Genomic DNA, 25,211 nt, shown 5'->3' with positions numbered 1-25,211 from the left:
TCGATGGCCAGAAGCTGGAGAGGGAGTGTCTCCCAGGTTCCCATGAAGGGCAGTGGAGTAATCTGATCCCAATTGAGACAAACAGAGAGTGTAGTAGCATGTGCGGAACTATCAAAGTGAGTTTAGGAGTAACCATCAGGTGTTGGAACATACACAAATATCAGGAATCTGTGGCAGGAATTTTTTAAAAAGCTGATGAGCAGGAAGGGGATGGGATGCTGGAAGGAGAATAACATTACAGTCAGAAGAGGCCAAGCACACGGGGCCATTCAAAGTAAAACATCAAGTGGGCAATGGGCAAAACATTTGAAAGTAGGATAAGCACAGGCAGAAACAGGAAGGCATAAAGCAGTATCCAAGGGACTGATCACTCTAACAATTTTCTACCTTCTTGATGCTGGGTTTTCTATAGTTCCTGTGCAGCAAGCACTGATCCCAGCAAAGCAGGGTTTCCAAACTTTCAAGAGCAAAAACATCACCTGATGGGTATGTGAAAATATAGATCCCAGAATCCTACAACCAACGATCCTAGGTCAGGTCCAGGAAAATAACATTTAAAAAATAAGCACTGTTAAAGATTCCAGTGCAGTTGGTTTACCAACCACTTTCTGAGAAGTGCAGTAGTATAATTAATCCAGGGACCCTGCTGGTGAGACAGGTCTGGAAACATGCTGTTACACAGGCCCAGAGTTTCAGCATTCCCACCTGGTGAGCAAGTGCTGACTCCTATGAGAAGCAAGTTCATGGCCGAGCTGTGACAATTTGTTGCAGTTGCTTAGAAACATCTACTCCTTTTACTTGGTTCTGTAAAATATCTTTGATTTGTAATGTGGCTGTTTTTCCATGGGTTTAATATTATATATCATTTCAAATCTTGTTTGGAAACAGGTAGGGTATAAATCCTAATTAAATTAAAAAATGCTGACACCCTCTCTTATATAACCAGGAGAAGTGGAGTAATGCTCTTTAGATATTAGTTGAATAATAAGTTATTTTTTATACAGAATCTGTCCTGATTATGTGAGAGAAACTTGAAAACTGTAGTTTTATACAAAAGGTGATTTTTAAAAATATCGGCACTTTATATATACCAGAGAAGTGTGTATATTTATCTGTTGTGTTCCTATAAAGTCTTCATATACTCAAACGTTGTTGTATTTATTACATTGTATTAACCAAAGGGGGAAAGTCCAAAAGTTTCCATCAAATACACCTAAAGAGAAGAATATATCACTTTGTCAAAATATTGTGGCTCTTCATTCTTTGTAGCTCTTCCAAATCCCACAAACAGAGAGGATTATCAGTACTATCTGAGTGTGTGTGGGCTTGAAACCTTTAAATGTTTCCAAAAGAACAAAGCTTTTTGATGCTTTTTTTTTTTTTTTTCAATACTGGGAGCTTTTGGTGCAAGTTAATCCTTATGATCTGTCAGAGTATTGTCCCACAAACCACACCTTCCCAGGCGTCCATGCAATGGACATAAATGATTTTATGGAGGCTCAGGTTGGGTCTTCCTGTGGTCCATATGTAGCAATTGGCCTCTTTGCAGAAAGGCTTGTCTCCATCTGCAATTATGCCAAATTCTGCATGTGAACATTTTTATGCATAGAAAAAGAACAGCCCAAGCAAGTCTTTCTACTTGAACCGAAGAATACGTGTAAGAGAGAAATGTTAGCTGTGCCTGGCCAAGGTGGTAAAATTATTTTCAAAACCAAGGATCCAGGCAGAAGATAGATTTATTGATGTGACAGCCTTCAGGGAAACCAGAGACATGGCCTCAGAAAGATATATATTCAAAAGGAGGCCTCAGGGAATACTCTTGTCTTTTGAAATAATGGGGAATCTGGCAGAGAGGAGTTGTGACATCTGGGAGAGAACAATAAAGATTAAAATTTAGAGTCACTTGGAGAGAAAAATGTGAGTTGCCTTTCATATATGTGACAAGGTTGGCTATATCTCTAAGACATTAGAATTGTGTAGACACTCAGCTTATAGCTTTTAGAGGAAATTAAATAGCCTTCTTTTTGCTTCCCAGGCCATTGGATTGCCCAGTAGCTTGGGTTAGAGTAAATAATCTACCTTTGAGGAGCAAGATGCACACCCCTTTTGTCATTTTAACATGGACTAAGTGGATTTTCCTGCGGGTTCACTGTTTGGGGGTTATGATTAGTCCCCTTGGGAAGAACAGGTCAGCCAATTTTCTGAGCTCAATTACTGTGAACTTCTTGTGATGGGAGGGAACTCTTCTTCCTAAGGAACCTCTCACGCTGTTGCTTTGTTTTCTGTGCAAAATTTGAACACACAAGACACAACCACCTCTCCATGTCCTTGTTAGCTGTGTCGAGATGGGCCAACACTGGGCCAGTGCAACGTTTAGTAAAATACAGTTTCATAAAAGTTAATTATCTATTGTGTTTACACCACCAACTTACTTAGGAAACTGCCCTACTTCTCTTCAGCCTCTCCACCCTTTTCCCAGCTGCTCCCCAAGTTTGGGATTTAATTGCAGTTCTGATATACTGTTAAATTGTACGAATTGTGCGTTTTTTGTAAGCCTGCTTTATTGTACTTCTTTGGCCCATGACCCTCCTCTAGGAATTTCTCCATTTCCTTTGAAAGGCTTCCAAAGAGAAGTCCCATGGAATATGGGTGTGGACATCTTTAATTTAATGTAGGAAAGGAAAATACAGGGCTTTTGGAGATTTATTTCTGCCTGTACCTAATAATGCTGTTGAGAAATTATGGGTCTCCTTTAAAAGAGGTCCTAACAGTCAGGGACCTAGGTATTATTTGTAAATCTCTATCCAGTTTATTATTTTATCTTTTCCAATAAAGTTGGTTCCCTATCAGTTTAGTCAATAATATTATTTTCAACTTTGTTTATGTGCTTGGGCTCTGGAGAAAACCACACATCTCTCTCTCTTGGCCTCAAGTAATAGCCTTTCTAGAACATAAGCTTTGACCTCTCACCTGAAAAACTGCAGTGTAGGGAACAAAGCTCTTGAAGGTGCCCTAGGGACTGGCCCTGTGCTCCCAGATCCAAACGCCAATGTTCACTTGGCAGGACTGTAGGGGGCGCTGCTTCGTGGAGGTGTCTGTCTCTAAAGGAATAAAGAACAAAGATTCCAGAGCTCACATAGGGAGGCTGAACTCTGAGAGAAAGGAGACTGCTAAGAGAGGCGAGCCTTGGCAGGAAGTCACCTGAGAAGCTAGTTGAAACTTGAAGGGGGAAACTCCAGCTGCAGCAGGAATAAATCACCATTTGAGGGACTGAGCAAAGGAAAAGAGACACTAGAAATGTCACATCCAAAATGAAATATATTTTATCATTTGTTTTTTAAAAAGTGTACTTTAAATGCCTAACCAAAAAATTTTGGTAAAGAAAATATTTTATAATGTTTGTATGGGGGGGTGTGGATTAGAAGAGTTACTTAAAAAAAAAGGCAAAAAGAAAGGAAACAACCCCCCCCCAAGATATTTTTGAAAGTAACCTTTCTGCTACACTGATTTTTTTTTTTTTTAACCTCAAATGTTGAAGAGGCTATTTGTGAAGCCTCTTTGCTGATCTTTTCCTAGGCTGAAAGAAAATCAGGGTTTACTTCATTGCCGTGGGTGGCTGAATCACTATAAAAATCTTTGGTCTTTTTGATGTTTGCTGTCTACAGAAGTTCTGAGAGACCTGGGAAGGAAGAACGAGAATGTAAGGGGGATTTTCAACCAGTATTAGAGAAGGCAAGTTTTATTAATCTTATTTACTTAAATCATTTGTTTGAGGGAGAGGACTGTGGTTTCTTTTGTTGTCTCAATGCCATCCCATCAAGACTTCTGAAGAAGAAAAACCAGTTCCATCATAACGATACAGGTGTCTGTCCCTGGAAGAACAAGGACCAATTAAAATCAGAAGTTAAAAAGAGATAAAACCAGACTGAAATATTATGATTCGATAACACAGTGGTATATTTTATCAGTGTGACTTTTCAAAGTTCCACACTAATGCAATGCCTCTTTCAGTATTTGTGATTCTGAAAACACTCTTATTGAAATTAGGGTTGTCAGAAATTGTATGTATCTTCTAAGAATCCTTCAGAGGGAAAAAAAGAAAAAGCTCCAATAAAACTAATCACCCATGCTTATCTTTTTCTTACCTTTAAATCATTTCTTTTTCTTTACAAACCTAAGTGGGAAGAATTTAAAGATAGCTTCTAATATTGTGAGATAAACCAACACAAGTTCCTTTTTTATACGTTTTTATACAGCGGATAAAATGATTATGTAGCATCTTAAAGATTTTTAAAATGCAGTACATATAAATTGTGATGTTAAACTACTATAAACCATTTTTTATCTACCGTAAACCATTTGTGAGTTCAAGAGTCACTGTGCAAACTACCCAATTAGTGTCGAATGACAGATGTCTTTTCTTAGATGGCAAATGGCAAGCTCCAGATACAGGCTCAAAAATCCAGATATAGGCTCTGCTCTTGTCTACTTGATAGGTGTTTCCAGCTGCTCTGGGTTTTCCTATGTTTTGCAGAATATGATTTTTATACATTCATGTATGTGGCATTTAATATGAATACATTGAATAAATGAATGTAAGGAAGCAATTAGGCAAATAAATGCAGATTTGCCTGGGTAGCCTTTTAAATTTCAGTTCATAATAAATAATTCCTGCAAGCCAACATGTGATGATTCTTCCCTGTGCTGCCCCTCCGAAATCACAGTACCAGCAAGTCTGCTCCATGGATGTCATTTGAGTTTGCCTTTTACCATCAGTGGTTCCTGATTGTCCAAAGAAACTGAACACCTGATTTGTTTTCCAGTAATTCAACTTCTCTTCACTCCTTAAATGATTAAATACCTTACAAAGGAATACCCACTGACTAATTTGACAGGCTTAATGGAGAAGTGTGTATTCAATTTATTCTTAACTTTTTATTTTATCAACTCCCACATCCTGTCATTTACCTTCTACTTAGGAAGTTCAATTGGGTGCTTTCCATAGCTTTAGAAATTCATTCATCATTCATTCTGTCTTTCATGTATTGGTGCATACCTTCTGTTGTAGGCCCTATTCTAGTTATCGGGGATACAAAGGCAATTAAGACATAGCCAGTATACTCAGGAAATGCAGTCCAACAGAAGCAACATGTGAAAACAGATAACTATAATACAAACCAATAAGTGTATTTGTGTTTATGCCCATTGGTTCATTTACTTGAATATCTCTGCTTGTTCATGGAAAGGCAAGTAACATTTCCCAAACTGGGTTCTATGGAAAAAGTTTCTATTATCAGATAATTTGGGGAAATTAGCACACTAAGTCCTCCTTTTGGAGATTCATAATGCATACCACTGTATCATAATAAATATTTTGAGAGATCCTACTATAAAGAAACTTATTTCACTTTATCTTAGTTTTCCTCAAACTTACTGGAACATCCAACACATTTTTGATGGCACACATGTTAACATCCTGTGGGATCTTAACATTCCATGGGCCATCAGTTTGGGAAATGAACTGATTACCACTTGGAACAGCTCTGTATGTGCTCCCCTGTTAGAGACAGTAAAAAAGGTAAGTGTTCCCTTATAAATAGAAGATATGTCTATTAGTCAGGATTCCTCAGAAGCAACTGAGAGAAACCTAACTCAAACTAGCTTTGGCAGAAAAGAGAATGGATTGATTCATGTGAGTGGAAATCCAGAAGTGGGTCTTGCCTCAGGGACTCAAATGGTATCTTCAGGTTCCTCTCACTCTCTACTTATTTACTCTGTACCTGTTTGCACATTGAAACGGACTTCCTCATGTGTCTGGGCTTGGGGAGGCAGAAGGAGAGGGAGGCATGGCTACAGGCAGCTCCTGGGTTAATCACATGATTCAAGGTTAGTAACTTCAGAGAGAAGAGAAAACTTTTCTTCTTCAATATCCATATATAAATCCCCAGAGAAAGATTCCAATTAGCTCAGCTGAATTCATGTGCTCACTGAGGGCCAATCACTGTGGTCCTATTTGTAATATACTACTATAACCATATCTGGTCACATGTAAACCCCTAATACGAGGAAAGGTGGGGGGATTCTTGATTACAGGCTTCAACAGACCTACGTGGAATGAGGTGAGGCAGTTTGAAGGGGATTGGTATTACTAGGTTGATGCTAGAGGGTAAAAAAACAATAGATGTTTACCACAGTGTGGTCTAATTATTAAAATCTAATTTGGCCATAATAGGCAGTAGCCCTATACAATTACTATCAGAAAGCAGGGATTAAAAAAATCAACTCTTCTAATATTAAAGTCATTATTTTTGGAAGATATCTCCTATTTATAAAATGGTTTATAGCTAGTAATCCCAAATGTGGTGTGCCCAGTCAATTGTTTAAGCACATAAAAAATTTTCTTGGTTCCAAGAAGTTATATTGCTCAAAGTTATACATTCTATGATTTTTAAGTAGCTGAAGTGACTAACTGTACTATAAATATTTCAGGCTAAAATTGTTGCAGCCATGTTATAAGGTATTAAACATTGGGAACATAAGTCTCAGCCTTTGGATTAGAGTGAACCCAAAATAATTGGCTAGGCAGAATCTTGGCCCTGTCCATGGTACCCATGGTGCCATGGTGGTTCATTTCTAAGAGGATCTGGGGAGAAATTTCAGACTTCTACTTAGCCGTGTGTCATTAGGTTTGTTCCTAAGTTTTCACAAAAGGATGTCAACACTATACCAAGCTCAGGTGCCCATTAAGGCAGAAGCTGTGCATTTAACTATCACTGTAATATAGTTACATTTGAGGGACTTAACTGAAGTCAATCCTGAAATTACATAGAGAAAAAATAAAAGATCAAAGGATTTGGGACTTTGAAGGAGTTGGAGGCTGCAGCTATTCATGCCTTGATTGTAACTGAAGTCATATTTCCCAGACAATGTTTTTAAATTGTGGATTTAAAAAGAGGATTTATGTTGGCAACTTGGGTGGACAGATGAGGAGGAGCCAGTAAAATATGAGGAAAAGCAGTCAGAAATAGGATGTGCATTCATGAAGGAGGTGGTCATCAGTACCAGGCATTGTTAGGTCAAGTCAGAGGAGCTTTAAAAGAAGGCTCTGAGTTTACAATTTGGAGACACTGGGGAGAGCAGTTTCCACAGAGTGGAAAGGTCAGAGGCCAGACTGCAGGGGGTTTTGGACTAAATCAGACACAAAGAATTAGAGACAATGTATGGCTACTCCATTTAAGAAATTTTGCCGGGAAGGGAAAAAGAGGATGGTAGCTGAAAAGAGAGAGTTGAGAGATATGTATTTTCCCCATTTGAAGAAGTTTGTATGCAGAGGAAAAGGAACCATGGAGGGAAGAAAGACTGAAGAAATAGGAAAGGAAAATATTTACTTCCGGAGCCAGGACCTAGAGATGACTAGGTTTATGGCATTAAGAGCCCAGGTTTAAGGAGGAAAGGATGAATAAAGATGAGTCTTGACAAGATTGGAAGTGAACAAAGCATGGTAGGGAAAGTGGATGCTTATGGCCTTTTCAGTAAAGTAGGAGGTGAGGTTCTCTGCTAAGAGGGAGACTATCAAGCAGCTGGGGTAAATGAAATCATTCTGGAGGAGTGTTAAATGTCTAGGTAAGGTTCAAACCTCACAAATATATAATAAATTCAATAAAGAATGAGGGTTGGAAATTGTCAGAGCAGATGTGGAAAGAAAAGAAGACAATAAAAGAATATTAATGATAATGCCTTTGAAGAGATATGCCCATCGATCCAAAGCTGGAGAGAGAATTAAGTAAGATCTGATTGTGCCTCATAGCCTGGGGAAAAGGAAGAGGTAGAATGACAGTAAACTTCATGAGGGAAAGACCTAGCCCAGTGCCTGGCACAAAGTTCATAGTTCATAAATATTGTTGAGAAATGGAGAGCCTGATAAGCTAAAGTAGTAGCAGGTTGAGTAAGGTTAAATGAGTGAACATGAATAGGATGGGAGGTTGGAAGGCAGTCCATTCCTAGAGTCATGCAGCATGCAGCCTTCATCAGTATGTGTGGTGGCCCTAGAGATTGGAGTCAGAACAGAATCCCTCAGTGTAAAATTTGGGCAGGGAAAAGGTGTTCCCAGACCAGGTTCGTTTTGCCTGACAGGCAGCAAGGCAAAACGCTGAGAGGCCAGAGGTGTACAGCAAAGAGAGCGTTTATTAGCTAAGCAGCCAAGTAAGGAGACAGGAGAACAAGTCTCAGAGCCCCCTCCCCAGAGGCAAGGGGCTCCGTGTATTTGTGGGATAAAGAATAAAGCAGCAGGATGGTCTGAGGTGTAGGGAGCATGGGGAAAGTTGGTTGGAAAAAGGTGCAGCAATCATCGTTCTGCTCAGGTGTAACTAAGCTACAGGCCTCTGCATGTTCAAAAATGGAGATGCTTAGCACGATCTGAGGGTGGAGTTTTCAGCTCTCTGACATCAAAAGGTCACCTAGCGGACACTCGTGCATGCTCAGTTGGAGGGTTGGTGGTCCTATCCAGTCTTAACCAGCTCAGCTGAGCTAGACACAGCTGACTCCTAGTTCCCAGAAAACAACTCAGGTAAACCTCTTATTGTATAGGCTCCGTGCAGCTTGGAGAACATGCAAGTCTTAAAATGGCCTTGATTAGTGAAGGTAGGTGAAATGGATTTGATAATGATTACCCACAGTTTCAATAGGTGATGCCAAGCTCCAAGTTTGGTCTAAGGAGTGGGCTGTTGAAGCAAGGGAGAAGCAAATGCTGCTGGGGAATCAAGGAACTGTAAGAGTGGAGTTTTGAATAACCCTCAGGAAATGTCGGGCAGTGACCTGGGAAGCCAGTATTTGATCCCAAGAACCCTATTAGAAAGAGGATGGTCTAACCCAAGTCAATGGATAAAACTTTTCTGGAATTGTTGGAAAGCCAGGAAAATGCTAGCCTTCTTCCCTCACCATTGTAAAAGGGTAACAATGGAAGTAGGATCACCTGGGAAGCACTGGTTTTCAGTTAAGGGAAACATTTGAAAGGAGCAGCCGAGAGTCAGTGAGATGGGGCTGCATGCTCCAGTGGAGGGAGTTTTTATCACTAACTTTGTTTAGAGTTGCTGATGCACAGTGATTAAAAAGAAAAAAGAAGACAGGCTTTTATTATTGCTTTTAATTCCCAATAGACAATGCATCTTTTATTTCTTGTACCATACTTGAAATGCTATTGGAAAGGAGTATTCTAGGAAATTTTTGAGGCTATGTGAGGGTATAAAAGGATTACTGAAAACTAGATGGAAAGGGTTAGGAGTAGTTCGAAAAGAGGAGGATAAATGTGGCAGAACTGTCTTTCTACACTAACTTGAGGCAAGGGCTAATATGATATTTGCAACATTCTTTCAGTAACCCTCTCCTCACATCTTGTCCTGTATTCTGGATTCCCAGGTTTAAGTCCTTGTTTCACAGCTGTTTATATCTCTGCATTTCTAACTCAGGTGAACTCAGATGGCTAGGTTGGAACTGATTACAACCAACAGGAAAATGTCCATGACTGTTATTTATGGGTTTTCACTTCCAGCGTGAAAAATATTTACCCCCCTGGAGTTGCAAGAACGATTCCCAAGGGAAGTAAGTGGCTCATAGCTGAAATGCTTTCAAGTTGTTTCTTCCTTCCTTGATTTTACTGAATAGACCCTTTAAATATCACCAGGAGTCTGAGGTTTTCAACTGTCATCAGGATACACCAGTGTTTTGTCCACTGGGGGGAAATAAAGAGGTTCAGTAACAGCCGTTGTTGCAACTACCCATCACTGACACTGACCCAAGCCGGGGCGGACCACTGCCACTGAGGGAACCTGTCATCCATGTGTGTTAGGGTCATGGGGGTGGGATGGGGTTGAAAGATTCTGCTCTTTTTTTAAAATTGAAGTACCCTTAATTTACAATGTTGTGTTAGTTTCTGGTGTACACCAAAGTGATTCAGTCATACATATACATAAACATTCTTTTTCATATTATTTTCCATTACAGTTTATCACAGGACATTGAATATAGTTCCCTGTGCTATACAGTAGGACCTTGTTGTCTATTCATTCTCTATATAATTGTTTGCATCTGCTAATCCCAAACTCCCAATCCAACCCTCCCCCATCCTCACCCCTGCTTGGAAACCACAAGCCTGTTCTCTATGTCTGTGAGTCTCTTTCTGTTTCATAGATAACGAACATGTGGTATATATATATATACAGTGGAATATGACATCACTTATATGTGGAATCTAAAATATGACATAACTTAAAGATTTTGCTCTTGAACATCAGTAGCATGAAAGCAGGAACTTCTAGTGTGGGTCAATCCTGAGGCATATAACTGTTTAGCACATGCAACCATAAATAAGAAGCCCTATCTGGGTAGTAATTTGTATCTGGTTTTGTCTTGATAACAGTTGGCAGAGTCCCTCTAATCAAAATATTTATCTTTGCTGTAGTTCTCTAAGTGTGGTCCCCAGACCAGCAGAACCAGCATCACCTGGAAACTTCTTAGAAATGCAGATTTTTCAGACCCCGCCTCACTACTTCTGGATCAGAATCTCAGGAGGCAGTCAAGCAATCTGTGCTTCAACAAGCCCTCCAGGTGATCCTGACATTAGCACAAATTAGGGACCCAAGGGGCCAGGTGGTGCTGCACTCAGACCAGACTGCTCATTAGAATCACCTGGGGAACTTTTAACAAAATACCAATGCTGGAGCCCCCGAACCAGATTGTGATGTAATTAGAGTGGTGTGGGGCGCTGGCATCAGAATTTTTTCTAAGTTCGGATAATTCCAATGATAGTCACAGTTGAGAACTGTCGCTTTAGAGCAATATAAGAAGGAGCTCTTTAATTTAGGACTTTGTGATAAATTCAAAAATAATTTATTAAAACAATTTTATGTATTTTACTAGGATGTTAATTTAAGCATGCTTATATAGAATAAACCACAAATAAGGTAAGATTTAAGAGGGGGGATCTTGTCTGGTTTTTATTTTTCACTATTGTTATCCTGAGCGCCTGGGGCAGCGCTTGGCACATAGTAAGTGCTCAAGTAACTGTTGACTAATTGAATTAATCAATTAAAGACTAGAGTTCCAATACGAACTTGCCTTTACACTGCACAAAGGAACCAGTAAGCACTCTGAGCTAGAAGAATAGTATCTTTTTCTGGGGCTGGCGTGAGTTCATCTCCTTGTGGTTCTGCGGGTTCTCTGTGAATCCTCTTTGTTCTTGTCCCATGCTGATCTGTACCAGGATGTCACTGCTTTGTATCAGGATTCACATTACATTTGCAGGAACTGGTCTCTGCTTATGCCCTTAGCCAGAACACCCACTGAGTCGATCACCCGGATTGTTAGAGGCGCGATACCGGCACTGGTTATGTTATCTCCCTTCTTTTCTCTGGGCTGGCTTCTCCACCTCCTCTCCCCCAGGCCTCCACCTTTGGACGGGTGCTGCCACCTGGCCTGCCTATGTTTTGATCTGCGCACTCTTTCCTGTTGGAGTTCCCTAGAGCTCATGGAGGGGTTCTCTTTGCTTGGTGGGCAAAACTTTCTGAGTGGGGTTTAAGCCAAGACTGGATTTCCCAGCAGGCAGAAACAGGTTCACCATGCTGCTGCTGCTCAAACCCCTGTGGCAGTAGCACCTCCAGCGTGTGCCTGTTAAAGGTTCCTCGTTCAATGTTGAGTGAGCCACATCACCTAAAAATGAACTAGCAGATTTGTTTAGAAACTGCCTCTAATTCAATAGGGCAAATTACTTCCCTGAAACTTTTTTTTTTTCTCCTTGCGGTACGCGGGCCTCTCACTGTTGTGGCCTCTCCCACTGCGGAGCACAGGCTCCAAACGTACAGGCTCAGCGCTATGGCTCACGGGCCCAGCCGCTCCGCAGCATGTGGGATCTTCCCAGACTGGGGCACGAACCCGCGTCCCCTGCATCGGCAGGCAGACCCCCAACCACTGCGCCACCAGGGAAGCCCCCCTGAAACATTTTTGATGGGAGTTCCGTACTGGTTAGAGTAATCTAATTAAGATGTGTTGTTAATGCTGTTTTATTTACTGCTTAAGTTTAAAAAACAAACAAACAAAAACTGTAGAACCTCCCACTATCAGCAATTATTCTGAAGTCTTTTTTCCCCTCTTGTTTGCTGTAGCTTCCTTTTAGACTGAAGTTACCTGTGTCTCCAGATAGGAGGGAGGTCAACATTTTGTACTTAATATTTTGCCCAGTTCTTACTGAAGTTTCACTAAAGCAAAGGGAGGCTGTGAAGTTCATGGTGTTTCCAAACCATTTGCATTTGTATACTCATCTCTTAGAGTGCAATACACACATAAAAATTATCCAAAATTATACATAAATTCTCCATTTCTACATGAAAGCTTCTTGTCCCTTCAACTACACTCAGGTCCAGAGGCTTAAACAAAATCCTTTTCAGATTATTGTTGATGCTGTGCCTGATTCTGCAGCAGCTGTTGCTTTTGAACAATATGATGCTTCTCCTCCCCCAAGAGGAGTGGAAAAGGCCTCCTCTGCCACACTCTCAACCTTCGTCAACTCAAGGAGCATAAAACAGACTGAGAGAAGAACCTAGGATTCCTGTTTGGGAATTCAGTGCAGAGCTTAAAGACTATTGAGTTTTGCCACCTCCTGACATTGACTTTCATAGCAACAGTTTAATTTGGAGAAAAGCTGCTACCTCAAATGGCTGAAGGTATTTATGTGGAAAATTTTCCAAATGATTGACTTTACTGTGTTGCTATTTTCTTTCCCCATGAATATGTGAGTATTTGGCTTTCTCCCAGGAGTTTTTCTGTATCACTTCTCTTTAGGCAAAGACATTTTTCTATCCAGACTGGGAAAAGAAAGATGTACCAAGAGCTTCCCCCTTTACAGTGAATTATTATTTGAGTTTAAACGATAGCATCTCTAAGAATGAAGAATTTGAGTGTGTCTGTTTCCTGAAATCTTCCCTTGGCCAATCTTCATGGTAGTCAGAGTCATCTTGATCATCACTTTGGAGCCAGTGCAACTGTGATCAGCTTCCTCCAGCACTGCCCTGCCTCTCTCCTCCCCGTTGGCATCAGTCTTACTGAAGGGGTTGTCTCTGCTCCCTCTTACTTCCTTATCTCCCGCTAATTCTTCAGCCACCTCTCTAATGCCGAGGTCGCCAATGGCTCCCAGTTATTTAATCCAATGATTATCTTATATTATAACTGATTTGTAGCATGTGACATTGCCGTTCCCATCTTCCTTCGCTTCTTTGCCACCATTTCTCCTCATTCTCTTAGTTTCCTCCTCTTCTGCCCCTTTCTTAAAAGTTGCTTCCTTGGGTTGTAGCAGAGTGGGGAAATTAAACTGATAATATCCCCCACCTTTTGAAAAGAAATTAAACTTCTAAATAGATGAATAAATATATATGTCTAGAATTGAAACTCTGTGAGAGCCGGGGTTTTTTGTTTTAATCAGCATGGATCACCCACCCTAGAACGGTGCTTGGCACAGAGTGGGCACCCAGCCAACGAATGAATGAATGATATAAAATTCATAAATACTGAAAATATATATAGAAAAGAAGGAAAAAAAGTTGTTTCCTTGGGAACCAATGCAAGGCCTGCCTCTCTTCTTACTCTACAGTCTCTTCCTGGCTGGTGCCATCTGTCCCTCGGACTCAATCCCATGCCATTGATAAAGATCCCCATCCACTTCTCCAGCCCAGATCTTATGACGGCAGATCTATGTCTAAACTGAACCTAATTCCTTCTCTTCCTGGTTTCTCTAAGTCCCCAGTTTTAGTGAGGGATGCCATTGTTCATCATGCAAGACAGAAACGTTAACTTCCTCTCCCCTCTTCCCATAAAAAAACACTAACGATTCCTACTTATTCTATTTTCTACATAAATTTTAAATCCACGTCTTCTCCCTAACTCCTACCAGCACCACCCCCCCGCCCTAATTCAGGAAACCACCAACTTGCATCTGGATAATTCTCTCTGGTCTTGCTTCCTTGTAATCCATCCTCCATATTATAGGAGAGAGCTTTCTGATCCCATTGCCCTGATCAAAGCCCTCATGCTTGCAAAGCCCCCGCAGTCTGGCCTCTCTTGCCTCCCCAGCCTCAGCTCTTGGCACTCCTCACCTTACATTTTTCATTTTTGGTCATTCCAAATATTTTTCAGTTCTTCAAAAGTACCATGCTCTCCCACCTTCTGGACCTTCATATTTCCATTTCTTTTTTTCTACCTAGAACATTCTTTCTGTTCTCTCCCCAGCTGGAGAATTCCTGCTCCCTTTTTAGATCTGAAATTCAGACCACTTCCTGTTGGATGCTCCCCTGAATGCCCCAAGTCTGGCAAAGGTACCTCTCCCATGACCTCTACCCCATTGTCCCATCAGAGCAAGAGTCCCCCTGTGTCATAATTGCCTGGGTCTTTGTATTGGCATTATATGGTCACTTCTGTGAGGACAGGAGTGTGTCTCCTGTGTTGAAATCGTATCTCCAGTGCTTAGCACAGTGATTGATGCAGAGGTGCTCAAATTTTTGTTGAAGAAATGAGTGAGCCTCAAAGTAAAGCATGAGCCAGCTTTCTTTACCACACAGCCACAAATGCCTCACTCTGCAACCTCTTCCTCACTAGTCAAGCTCCTCCAAATAAAACAACTATTACTTTCCCACAAAGTAGCCAAAACTTTGCTGCAGACAAAGCAACCTATACATCCTGAGGAAGAGAAACTTTTCAAAAGTTCTGAGAATTAACATATGGTAATTGTCAAATCCCAGGTTGTCTTTTTTGTTTGTTTGTTTGTTTGTTTTGCGGTACGCGGGCCTCTCACTGCCGTGGCCTCTCCCGTTGTGGAGCACAGGCTCCGGATGCGCAGGCTCAGCGGCCATGGCTCACGGGCCCAGCTGCTCAGCGGCATGTGGGATCTTCCTGGACCGGGGCACGAACCCATGTCCCCTGCATCAGCAGGCGGACTCTCAACCACTGCGCCACCAGGGAAGCCCCCCAGGTCGTCTTTTAATTGAACCTTCACAGTAGTTCCCTTAGCTTGTACTCAGTGCTTAAGCTGAGTAGAACCTCATTAGGGAGGTTGTCATGCCTTAGTGAAAATGGAGGGAAAGAGAAATAGAGCTTTCCATGACAGGGAGGCAGCAAAGAAGGGGAGCAATCTGGTCTGCAGATTCTTTAATCCACGTAGCTGACTGTACTGACTCCTGAAATGGGAGATGATGGCGGAGAACAGCCACAGCCATCAAGGGAGCCTAGTATCTTCCTTCCAAACCCCATTCTGGGTTTTGTCCTCAAAAAGCATCTGCTACCTGCTTCCTTTCTCTCCTTTCCCAGACCACCTTCTTCAGTGCCAGCCTCAGGAGCAACCTGATTTTAGAGTTTTCCTCCCCAGGAGCAAATCATTGAGGGAACCATGTAACTACCAGGTTCAGCCCCCCAGTGCTTTTCTGGGCCTCTCTGTCACTGCTCATCAACTTGCTCTGTTCTAGCCACCGTGAACACTTTCCTGCTCAGGGCTGTGATGAGGTGGGGCAAGTGAGGCCCCCGGGGGTACAAAACTGAAGAAGTCGCCCACTCTTGGATGCCAGTGCTGCACGTGCAGGAGCCTGAATGCAAGTGCCTCCCTGGACTCACCCCCATCCCGGCTCCTGCTCTGCCCCACCTCGGCCGCCGTGTCTCCTGGCCTCTGCAAATTCTAGTCCTCCAGACCCAGCTCAGATGCTGCCTCCTCTAAAGAGCTCTTGCTAAAGCTCACCAGTCTCTCTCACAGCCCAGCAAGTGGTCATCGCACCTTCCTCTGAATTCTCAGTGGACCTTATTTATACCTCTCTGAAGACACTGTATACCTTGTTTAGCTCTTGGGCTTGTCTTTGTCTCTGTTAAACCACAAACTGTTTAAGAACAGTCGTTTTCTCAGTGTGCTTTCAATATCTAGCTCAGGGTTTGGCACACATAAGTCAGTGAGGTGAGTGGGGCTGTCAGGAGGAGAAGAGAGAAGGCATAGTGGTTAGTTGCATGGGGACGAGAGGTGAGGAGTAGGCATGGGCCCTGGGGCCAGTCTGCTTGGGTTTGACCTCAGGGTCTGCCATTTACTGGGTGTGAGAGCTTGGACAATTTACGTCACTTGTCTATGCCTCCATTTCTTTATCTTTAAAATGGGATCAATAGTGATACCCTAACGTGGGATCAATAGTTGTACCCCAACATGTGAAGTCTAATTGAGCTAAAAGAGGTAAAGCCCTTAGCACAAGACTTGGTGCCTAGAGAACACCTCAGTAAATGTCGGGATTCAGAATAAAGGAGGGTCTAGCGAAGGGATATCCATGGAAAATGCAGGTGTGCACGCTAAGGGTAAAGCACATTTGTGACTGATGCCATAGAGGAAGTTAAATCTAAACCGTTAATGATGGAAGACAGAGGCAACAGCCACCTACTCCCTCGAGAACCCAGGTGCCTACTGTTTTCGAAAAGACAAATCTTATCTCTACAAAGAAGATGGTTAGGGAGGCTGCCTGAAAAGGCAGCCGAGGAGACCCAAATGAACCTGGGAGTATTAAAACAGATATTTAAATATGCCATGTTTTAATATCTGCTGTTAAGGGGGATGGAAACAGAATGCTAAGGAAAAGTCATGTTTTTGCTGCCATCTACAGTCAATGTGCAGTTTTCAAAGTTTCTTACACACACACACACACACACACACACATATAGTTATGAGTAACAGTTTGGTTGAAAGTCTAGTAATTGAGATACTTTGGGCATATTATTCTAGTATTTTATTTACCAGTGTTTCTAAAATTATGTATATTTAATCAGTAATATAGCCTTTTTAACATCTCAAATTGTGTTAGAACTTACCAGAAGATGGCTGAAATAAGAGTGAGGCTGTCATCTGTCGGGTTGGATTAGCTGCAGCTGTGGCAGATGACAGTTCATACAAAGATTTTAATGAAGAAAGAGATAGATTGGATTTTACCCCATGTTTTCCTGCCCCATGACCTGCAGTTCTATGATTGTTATTAGAATTATTATAAATTGTATTTTATACAAGCATCCTTTATTGTTTTGATATGAGAAATCAACCAAAAGCAAGTAAAAACAGTATGACAGTAATGTCACTTATGAGATACCTTCTGTCCCTATGCGCCTATCCACGTAATCTCCATTATCATGATGTTTTCCTAACTTTCCTGTGCATTATTTTTCAAGGGTTAAATATAGACAAGAATTATTGGAAAATCGTTTGATGGAGAAAAAAGAAGTGACCCTTCAAGAAGCACTTGAAAAAGCAGAGAGAGAGAAGCGAATAGAAGCCCTGAGGAAACAGGTGTTTTTAATTTGGAAAATTTCATGGGTGGCTTAAAAAAATGTTTCTAAGTGCTCTTAATAACATTATTACTAGGGCTTAGTTCATGACATCTGCTATAAGAAATGTAACTTTCCCAAATTGGGACACTGGTCTTCATTGCTGGGAGCAATTAGATTTATGTTGAACCATTTCCAGTTTCTTAGTGTATTAGAAGAATTTTATTAGCACCTTTAAAATAGCTCTCCCAAGATTTAAATGCATCCATATTACCTCTAGTTTATAAGCTGAATAGTATCCATGTACAGCAGTGAAACTCTGCATCTAGCTGAAGGATTTTACTCTCCTCGAAAAAACGTGGTGGAGATTGAGCAAGATAATTCTCCCTAGGGTAGGAACCTCTGTTTGGAAACATCCCACAGTTAACAAACAGGTTAAAAACCACTTTTAAAAAATACTGTTTTTGTGGAGAAATAAAAATCTCCCATTACTTTGGCTTGTAAAAGTAGGCAAAAGTCCGAAGGTAGTAGTCGGCAAGAGCAAGAATTTAAGACCTTGGGAAATGTGATAAAATAGTTTTACTTGGTAATTTTTCATAGTTTTTAACCTGAAAGTGATTAGCTCAACTCACAAGCTCTAAAGTCTTCATTGACACCATTTCCCAGCTGATAGGAAATGACCGTCTGGTTTCTCTTCTCTGTCAGTGAAGGCAGTATAGAATCTTGGGTAAGAACTTGGCCTCTGGTGTCCTTCAAAACTGGTACAACCTGGTTCACTACTTACTGGCAGAGGAAACTTAGGTCTTTTAACCTCCCTAAGCTTCATTTCTTCCTCTGAAAAATGGGAATCATAATAATAGTACCTACTTCACAAGTTTGTAGTAATGTGCATTCACATTTTTTGAATATTTAGTAAGTATAAAGCCCTCTTCTAAATGCTTTTAGGTTTTACCTCATTTAATCTCTACCACAACCCTATGATATGATGTAGGAATTATTATTATTCCTACTTCATAGAAAACTGAGGAGGCCCAGAGGTTCCCCAAAGTCACATAGCTAGTAAATGTCAAACTGGATTCAAACCAAGGAAGTCTAGTTAAATGAAATATTTAGTAAAGAGAAAGTGTAAATGCATACAACTATTATATCATCTTTTATAAAATAGATTATAGAAATACATTCCTGTACTTTGAATTTAAGTCCTGGTCATCTTAGATTCAACAAAATTTAAATTATTCAATCATTAGCAAATAATGATATACCATGGCCTTCGGGAGACAAAACTTAATGTCACTCTTACTGAACACATTCTTGTTCAAAATATAATTTTGATAACTACAGAGTCCATATGATTAGGATTCTTTCCATCTGTGAGCCCTTTGAAAGAGGAAATATCTGTGCCCGTTATCTGTAATCAGTGTTTAGAACTACAGTAAAAGACATTTTGGCTAGGAAACCTATAATAATTAAAGTATGTTCAACCCCCAGTTATGTCATTACAATTTCTAAATGGCATTAAAAATGCCATTTTCTTAATGCTAATTCTTGATTTAGGAATTAACAGGCAGGTGTTATTAATGGTGCATATAATTTACAAAATTAGTGGCTTCTTTTCATTAGGATACAGGTTTGAACAATTTCAATTATCATAAAGGACAAGGGCATTTGGGTTGAAACGACTGCAGTTTTTCAGTGGAAGGGGAAACAATGGTTTTTAACAGTCCCTGGAAATCTAGTTGCCTGGTATAATGAAAACTCACCCATCTTGCTCAATAATGCCAACGACACACATGACTTTACCCATAAATGACATGCTCCAGATGCAGCTTAATCAGATTAAACTTTCTAGAAAGCTTCATGGGGTTGTTACCATGGCCGTAGATTGCTAGTGGTTAAAAATTAATGTTTTCTACTTTTGGTTACTTTCAAGGTGGCTGAATATGTGGGTTTTCTATATAAAATTTCCCTTGAGGGCCTCCCTGGTGGCGCAGTGGTTGAGAGTCCGCCTGCCGATGCAGGGGATACGGGTTCGTGCCCCGGTCTGGGAGGATCCCATATGCCGCGGAGCGGCTGGGCCCGTGAGCCATGGCCGCTGGGCCTGTGCGTCCGGAGCCTGTGCTCCGCAATGGGAGAGGCCACAACAGTGAGAGGCCCGCATACCGCAAAAAGAAAAAAAAAAAAAAAAAAAAATTTCCCTTGACTTTGGATCAAAAAGAAATTTTTATCTAAATTTAATCATAACTGTAATTATGTAATCTTTAATAAAATTTCTTAACTTTAATGGACATTAACATTAATAATGTTGCCCAGAAGCATTTTGCTTGTACCTTGTTCCAAGTAGCCATGTTTTTTCTTCTTTTAGGTTGCTATTGTCGCTCAATTTGATCCTGTTAGAATGATGTCAGACACAATGGCATCAAAAGCGAGGATGGGTATTGGAATCGAAGAAGAATTTATTCTTCAAAAGCCACTCTTCACATTGAATACATACAATGAACAGCAGGTAATTATGGAAATTAGCACAACTGATGCAAAAGCCATGATGATAAGAATTGTAGAAGTGTGTGTTTTGGGTTACAAATTATTTTCAATATTTACATTTGAATACCATCCATATTAGCATAATTTTTATTTCCAAATGAGAGCACATAATTACTGAACAATTCTTAATATAAAATAGTTGATAGGTGACCATAGAACAAAACACTGTATGTGACAATGTTATCTGTCATTGAAAATTATTTTAATCTAAAAAATAATTTTATAAAATTTTAAAGTTGTGTTAATAATGTATTTTGTTTAAATATTTATCATATTCAGAATTTTTTAAATGCATAACATAAATCCTATTAAAGAAACAACTAATGATACTGATAAGACAAAGCAGAGGGAAGCTTTCTGAAATTAAAATGAACAGAAGATAATGTATCAGTGCTAATGATGAAACATTTGCTGTGGGAAAAGGTATTAAGAGGTTATTTAACTGTTTCTAGGAACTTCTGAATCATTTTAATCTGTTTCTATAGCTTGGAAAGGATTTTTTAAAGTTTTTTTAGATGGATGGATGGAAGAGAAGGAGCCAGGACATGTGAATGAATGGATATCACTGAAGTTAAGGGAGAATGTAGTTGTTAACTTTACAAATCTAAGAAAAGCTAAATGCTTATTTAATTATTTAAAAAGCAGGAAACTTCATCCATTCACTCACTGACAAATCTAGTGTGCATCTTTTATGCGCTGCATACTTTGCTAGGGAATAAAAAGATGAACAGATCACATATTAATTGGGCAAATATTTATGGAACATATACTGTATCTGGCACTGAGCCTGGTGCCAGGGCTGCATCCTGAGCAAGATAAATTTGTCCTGTGTGGAGGAAGTGAGCAGGGGAGTTGGGTTGGGAAGGAAAGTAGCATGCATGGGAATAACTCCACTAGGGTGAGATCGCCTCCGGCTAAGGGCTGCAGCGGCTTAGAGGAAGGGAATGAACGGGCAACCCTGAATGGGAAGTCAGAGAAATGGAAAAGGAAAAACTAAGCTCCATCTTAGTTGAGGAATCTTGGCAGCAGTGACAGAATTCATTCCAGATAATTTAAGTTAAAAAACAAACAACAGGGCTTCCCTGGTGGCGCAGTGGTTGAGAGTCCGCCTGCCGATGCAGGGGACACGGGTTCGTGCCCCGGTCCGGGAGGATCCTACATGCCGTGGAGCGGCTGGGCCCGTGAGCCATGGCCGCTGAGCCTGCGTGTCCGGAGCCTGTGCTCTGCAACGGGAGAGGCCACAACAGTGAGAGGCCCGCGTACCGCAAAAAACAAACAAACAAAACAAACAAACAACAGCAAAACTGGATTGGGAGGAGGGGTGGGTGTAGGGAGAGGGATTAATTAGAAAATGCACGGGTATCTCCAGAAGCCAAAGCGGGGAGGGCAGTTGGGCTTACAAAGAATTGAAGTCAGAAGCTGAAAAGCTTTCAGGTACCTGGGCTGAGGAAATAAGTGCTTCACCAAGCAGAAGAGGGTGAAAAGAGGCCCTTACCGGTATGTGTTCAGTGTAAGGTACATGATAAAGGTGGGTGCTGGGGGATGAGACTGGAGACATAAGTTCCAGTCAGACTGTGAAAAGTATAGTAGATCTTACTTGCTAAGACTTTTGACCTTTATCCTGTGAGCAGAGGTGAGACTCTGAAGCAGGTGAATTATATAATCAGCTTTATGTTATAGCAATGTGTCCTGAATGGAAAATTGGTGGAGGTGGAGTCAGGTCCTTTTAATATGGTGGAGCCCTCATAGAAGTGGCGTGGAGTGGGGGGAGGGTGGCCTGTCAGGGGCATGGATGGCTCTGGCTGAGAAGAGGAGGGGGGATAATGAGTGAGGGTGATTCTAAACTAGGCAGTGAGTGATATTGAGAAGAGCCTGCATTTTGGATTGAAATCCACATCCACTATTTACTGGCTGTGTGAACTTGTGTAAGCTATTAACATCTTTATGTCTTGTTTACTTCATCTGTAAAACAATAATTTGTAAGGTTTTTGTGAGGATTAGTATAATAAATGTCAATTGCCTAGAATATTGTCTGGCACCTAGTAGTAATTCAGTAAATTATAATCATTAGGTGGTGCTGTCATTAACCATATAAGAATTCAGAAAGAAAAGCAGACTTAGGGAGAGAGCATTTGTTTTTTTTATATCAGGTTTAGGTTGAAGATGTCTAATACACACTTACAAGAAACTGATGGGCTTCCTCTGGGTAGGAGAATTGGGGAAATGGAGGTCAGTATGTGAGGGAGATCTTCATTTCACTTGATATGTATTGAAAAAAACAGAATTATGAAAACATTTTAAAACTCACAGTTCTGGAGCTGGGGGTAAAAAAGGTGAATCCTGGAGATAATGAGGACGTCAACAGCACACAGGTGGAGCATGAATCCTTCAAAGTGGATGAGAGTGACCAGGGAGACTCTTTTGGAGCAAAAGAGGAGAAACCTAGGACTAAGGCTCAAATACGTTGCTTTTCAGGCACAAATCTCAGGGTTATTCCTGACTTATATGCATCGTTGCCCCCAGTCCCTGTATTGATCAGTTGCCAAGTTCTATTGATTCTTCCCTTCATAGTGTTTTGGACAGTTCTCTCTTCCTTGCTACCAGCCAATTTTAGGCATTTATTATTTCATGTCTAGACAATTGTAGTGGACTCTTAAGCACTCTCCCTGCCTCTGTCTCTTCTTTCTCTGCCACCTTAATTTATCCTGAACTTGTAGTCAGATGCATGTTCTTACGCAACAGCAATGATTATATTAGTTCCATGCTGAAAACAGAAACACAACCTCAGTAGCTGCCCAGACTCCTTGGCATAGCCTTCAAGCCTTTAAAATTCAAGGCCCAGTCTTAGAAGTGTCCTTTTTCAGTGTTCCCCAATGGTACCAAGTACTCTACCCAGATTACCCCGATCCCAACTTAACCTATTTCGTCTCTGAGTTTGCATGTGCCTTTCTTTCTTGATCTCTCTTCCTCCCCCAGCCCCATTCCCAGCTTTATAGAAGAGTAAGTTGAACTTTAAAGTTAGCTCAAGTGGTCCTTCTTACCTGAGACCATCCTAATCTCCTTGGCACCAGGAGATGTCTCTCTGTATTCTACTACTCTTGGAGCATCTGTCACATGTTGCCACGGACTGTAGTTATCTGTATACATATTTTTTACCTCTGTTAGTGTAAGAGCTCCTTGAAGGAGGGGTTGCTTTCAACGGCTTATTATCCCATCCTCTAGGGGGACTTCAAGTTCATGTAAAATGTTTCATTAGCTGAAATCCATACGTGGCCACCTTCTTATCATTGCAAACAGTGTCTGTTGACATTAATATTCATAGAAGGAGGAATAATGTCCAATCAGCTATAAATGAAGAGGGAAATTGAGCTACTCATATGTCTATACCCCTTAGAGTCAGATTGATGGAAGCATTTTCTAGTTCTGCTTGAAATAGAAATCTGGCCTTGGAAGAAAAGTTCTATTGATTTTGTTTTTCAAGTAGTGGCCATGTGTTTGAACTTAATTTACATATTTCCAAATGATGGAGAAATTAAAATGTCTGTTTAAAGACAGATGTACAAGGTTGTGGTTTAGGTTTATTTTAATCAATCGTTGTTTATATTTTATAATTTCAGCTAACAATAAATAACAAATCAATGATCGTACTGAAAGTAAGCTTTTATCCCATCTTTTAATAATTTTAATGTTTTATTTTGACTAATCTAGTATACAATATTCTGTACATCTTATGTTGGAAACCACTGATATACTAGAAAGTGATAATGTCAAAAAGGTTTGGATATTTTCAGTAAGAATAAACAGAATATAGTCACTGTATACACAGAATTTACTGTCATCTAGTCATCTATCCAGTAAAAACAGATTACACGGCTTGGGGAAATACAGAACTAAATGATAAAATTTACTTCAATGAAATGCTATTTATTTAAATCATTTTATTTCTACAGATAATTTCTGACCCTAGACTTCGTTTTGAGTTAGCACTTCGAGAAGCTGGACTTCATAAAACATTTTATGCCAAGGAGATATTACCAAAAATCGGTCCCCAGAAACCTCCAAGAAAGGACACAGAGTCTACTGTATTCAAAATCTAGAGTTCATCCTCAAATCCTGTTATACATAAGTAAGATTTTTCTTTGAATACATTTATATGGATAACAATTAATACTACTTTCTAAAATTTTTTCAAATATCAGACATAGAAATCATAGCATCTGTTAAAAACAACTTTTTCTTTTATGATTCTTAGACTTTTATGGACTATTTCCAATATCTTTGTTATGTTTAATAGTACTAAATTCTCCAAAGACTATAGAACTTAATTATGACACATATGGAACATATATTATCATTTAGTAAATTGAATTTTGGAGGTTGCATTATGCCATAAAAAGAGCTCAAAATAACCATTTGCAAGAATTACAGTTTATGTTGCTACTACCTACTAATGTTCATTTCTGCTTGTTATTTCAGAATTTGAGTTTTTTAATTATGGAAGTTTCATTATCATTAATACTTCTATTATTTCTCGATTATTATAAGAGGAGACTCAACCTTTCTCTAAATTTAGAAGCCAATTTGGTATACCATGTTTACTGCAAACCAATCATCCAAACAACTTCATTTTGCAAATTAGCCTGTAAGAATAAATTAGAAATTAGAAATAGCATTTCAAGCATAAGGATATCTGTTTTGGCTTGGAAAAATGTATTTGTATGGTTGTTTGGAAGGAATGTTTTAAAATTCAGAATGCTATCAAAATTTCCATGTTATCTATTAAATATCTAGATGACTTTATAGAAAGGAAGTGTTTCAAATAAAACTTAAGCATAATTTTTTACTATTTCTAAACAATCACACAGATACAAGTAGCTGGTGATACACAGCAGGAGGTAGTGTCACTATTTTGAGAACCATGGAGTTGATACTTGTGGTTATGATGAAAATATTAGTTGAGGTTTGGGCAGCAGCCTAGATGCTGGCTATGCCCAGACTCAGACCTTATTAATTTTCTTTGTTTTAAAAAATAGTATTAATAATAGTTACCATTCATTGAGCACAAACTGTGTGCTCAGTACCCTATATGTACTTTACATATAATGTCTTACTTGACCATCATAACAACCTTATGAGATTGTCATCTGCATTTTACAGATAAGGAAATAGATTCAGGAAGGTAAAATAATATGCCCTAGATCAGTTGTTTGTCAAACTGTGGGTCATTAAATCAATCTAGTGAGTCCTGACCAGTATTTTTTAAATGACACAAAATAAAAGAAATCTGAAATCCATGTGAGATTTGGGTTTCATCCCCTCTCAGTTCCACAAGAATTTCTCTTGTTTGGTTACCC

The 25,211-nt window shown here is 40.0% G+C and overlaps 1 protein-coding gene across 1 annotated transcript in view; it reads left to right on the top strand.

The window, feature by feature from the left end:
• CCDC148 (coiled-coil domain containing 148) overlaps positions 1-24,006 on the top strand; it is a gene marked incomplete at its 5' end in the record, with an annotated part of 281,923 nt that extends 257,917 nt beyond the window's left edge. The window contains 3 exon segments of the mRNA XM_082630314.1: positions 17,221-17,338; positions 19,679-19,819; positions 23,808-24,006. Coding sequence (XP_082486440.1) covers positions 17,221-17,338; positions 19,679-19,819; positions 23,808-23,954 — 406 coding nt within the window. The 3' untranslated portion in view covers positions 23,955-24,006.
• Between the last annotated feature and the right edge of the window lie 1,205 nt (positions 24,007-25,211).

Source organism: Mesoplodon mirus (genome assembly GCF_964341445.2).
Source record: "Mesoplodon mirus genome assembly, chromosome: 8".
Lineage (NCBI taxonomy): Eukaryota > Metazoa > Chordata > Mammalia > Artiodactyla > Ziphiidae > Mesoplodon > Mesoplodon mirus.
The sequence above is the reverse complement of the archived record's forward strand: the minus strand, read 5'-3'. Positions and strand labels throughout refer to the sequence as shown.